Source organism: Sphaeroforma arctica (genome assembly GCF_001186125.1).
Source record: "Sphaeroforma arctica JP610 unplaced genomic scaffold supercont1.310, whole genome shotgun sequence".
Classification (NCBI taxonomy): domain Eukaryota; class Ichthyosporea; order Ichthyophonida; genus Sphaeroforma; species Sphaeroforma arctica.
This window is the reverse complement of record NW_014040248.1, coordinates 68782-71162: the sequence shown is the minus strand read 5'-3', so window position 1 is coordinate 71162 and position 2381 is coordinate 68782. Positions and strand designations below refer to the sequence as shown.

The window sequence follows — 2381 nt, the reverse complement described above, 5'->3', positions numbered from 1 at the left end:
ACATATACTACTATATATATATATATATATATATATAGTACACACAGGTTTGGATACGCACATATACTACTGATGACTTGCACTTTGGGAACATACGTATCGCATTTTTAGATGTTGATGTCCGAGCTCTACGCTTAAACACACAATTGTTTATTATTACATACACACTCATAGAACACACCATGGTATAAAATATAATTACTTAGACACTCATTATGCACGCAATGGTATATTATATAATTACTTCGACGCTCATTATACACGCAATGGTATATATTTACATAATTACAACGCTGAATCGTTAAACCCTACGTACTGCTTCTTGTGTGCACACCACACCGTACTGCTAAACTATCGCCCAGTGTTCAGTAGCCTGGGTTTAGGGTTTTAAGGTTTTAGTATCGCTCAGCGTTGAGTGGTCCTCTGACGGTCTCCACAAGTACCGAACCATGTGTGATGTTTAGAGCGTATGTATGAGTGTTTAGGAGGGTATGTATGGGTGTACGGGGGGTATGTATAGGCGTTTGGGTCTCCTTATCCTCGTGTGTATATACCCCTCATCCTGGGATCGAGCATGTACGTAGGTCCATGACAAATTGCAAACCCAAAAACTCTAGAACCCTATATCATAGCCCCCTACATTTAACAAGGAGCGATAGTGTAGCTGTACACTGAGTTAAATAGAGGCAATGGAAATAGCATGCAAGTTCAAAACAATCAGTGTTAAAAGACCATTCGTATGTTTTAAAGTCCGCTTACTACCATGAGTATAAATGACCATCAGTATGCATTAAAGTACGTTTACTATTATCAGTATTAAAAGACCATCAGTATGTATTAAAATACGTTTACTACCATAAGTATTAAAAGACCATTCGTATGTAGTAAAGTACGTTTACTACCATCAGTGTTAAAAGACCATTAGTATGTATTAAAGTACGTTTACTATTATCAGTATTAAAAGACCATCAGTATGTATTAAAATACGTTTACTACCATAAGTGTTAAAAGACCATTCGTAAGTAGTAAAGTACGTTTACTACCATCAGTGTTAAAAGACCATTCGTATGTACGAAAATACGTTTACTACCATCAGTGCTAAAAGACCATTCGTATGTAGTAAAGTACGTTTACTACCATCAGTGTTAAAAGACCATTAGTATGTATTAAATTACGTTTACTATTATCAGTATTGAAGACCATTCGTATGTATGAAAATACGTTTACTACTATCAGTGTTAAAAGAACATTCGTATGTATTAAAGTACGTTTACTGCCATCGGTGTAAGTGCTCTGATGGTATACCACAGGTGCTTGTGTGTGTTTGCATAAATGATCAGACTAAGTGTTCGCATGTGTTTGTATGTGTTTGAAGGCTATGTATATGCAATAGCATAAATGATCAGACTAAGTGTTCTCATGTGTTTGATGTGTTTGAAGGCTATGTATATGCAATAGCATAAATGATCAGACTAAGTGTTCGCATGTGTTTGTATGTGTGTGGTTTACATAGAAGGCTAAGTATATAATATAGAGATTGATTCTACAGAAGTGGGGTTTCAATGGGTAAAACCCTAAACCCTAAAACCGAATTTGCGAAATTCTTGCCGTTTATTTGTCGTCCGAATCTCGTGACGCGCTCGTCTGAGACAACACCTGACCTAAACTATCGAGAATACGAGACACGCACCTGCCCCTAGCCCTAAAAAATGGACAGAGGACAGGGCCACGGCCTCCGTTATCTTCGCACGACAGTATGAACGCCACCAATAGGCCAGGAGGCGGGGCAGTACGACAAGAAGTGGATCCGCGTAATGCCTGTGAACACTGTGGATCTCCGTGTCAATTGAATTGCGGAGTGTTCACATTGTGCAGCATGACGCATGTTTGAACTTTTGTTTTTAAACAACCTACAGACACGTGCACGAGGGTGCCGTTCCACTGAGACCGCCAACGGATGCTCCCCAATCTCCATAGCCCAATCAATATGACACCGTGTCGACACTGGTTCACAGTATACGTATATATATATATATATATATGTGCTATTTATGCGTGTTTGCGTGTGTGTGTGTTCATGCATATCATCAACTTGTCACAGGCCTTTGTTCCCTCGTACAAAAATTCATGTCAGATTGAGTGCTTTGTAGCAGAAGTGGTATTGTTCGGCAGTCTGGATCATCCCCGGTCGCTGGCTTCGCATCTCCTTGACAATACTGTATACATCTACACTCTGGCCACTCGCAGCCAAATACGACCCGTAATCCACACATATGTATGTGCCCTGATTATGTTATTACAAAATGTGAAATAAATAAAATGGGCTATAAATAAACAAAGGTGATAGAAATAAACAAATGTGACGATGAACAAATGAATGA

At 38.9% G+C, this 2381-nt stretch overlaps 1 protein-coding gene across 1 annotated transcript in view; it reads left to right on the top strand.

The window, feature by feature from the left end:
- Positions 1 to 1987: 1987 nt before the first annotated feature.
- The window catches only part of SARC_05072 (hypothetical protein), a gene marked incomplete at its 5' end in the record, with an annotated part of 3056 nt that continues 2662 nt past the window's right edge, over positions 1988 to 2381 (top strand). Inside the window, one exon of the mRNA XM_014301078.1 lies at positions 1988 to 2014. Coding sequence (XP_014156553.1) covers positions 1988 to 2014 — 27 coding nt within the window. The remainder of the gene's footprint in view (positions 2015 to 2381) is intronic.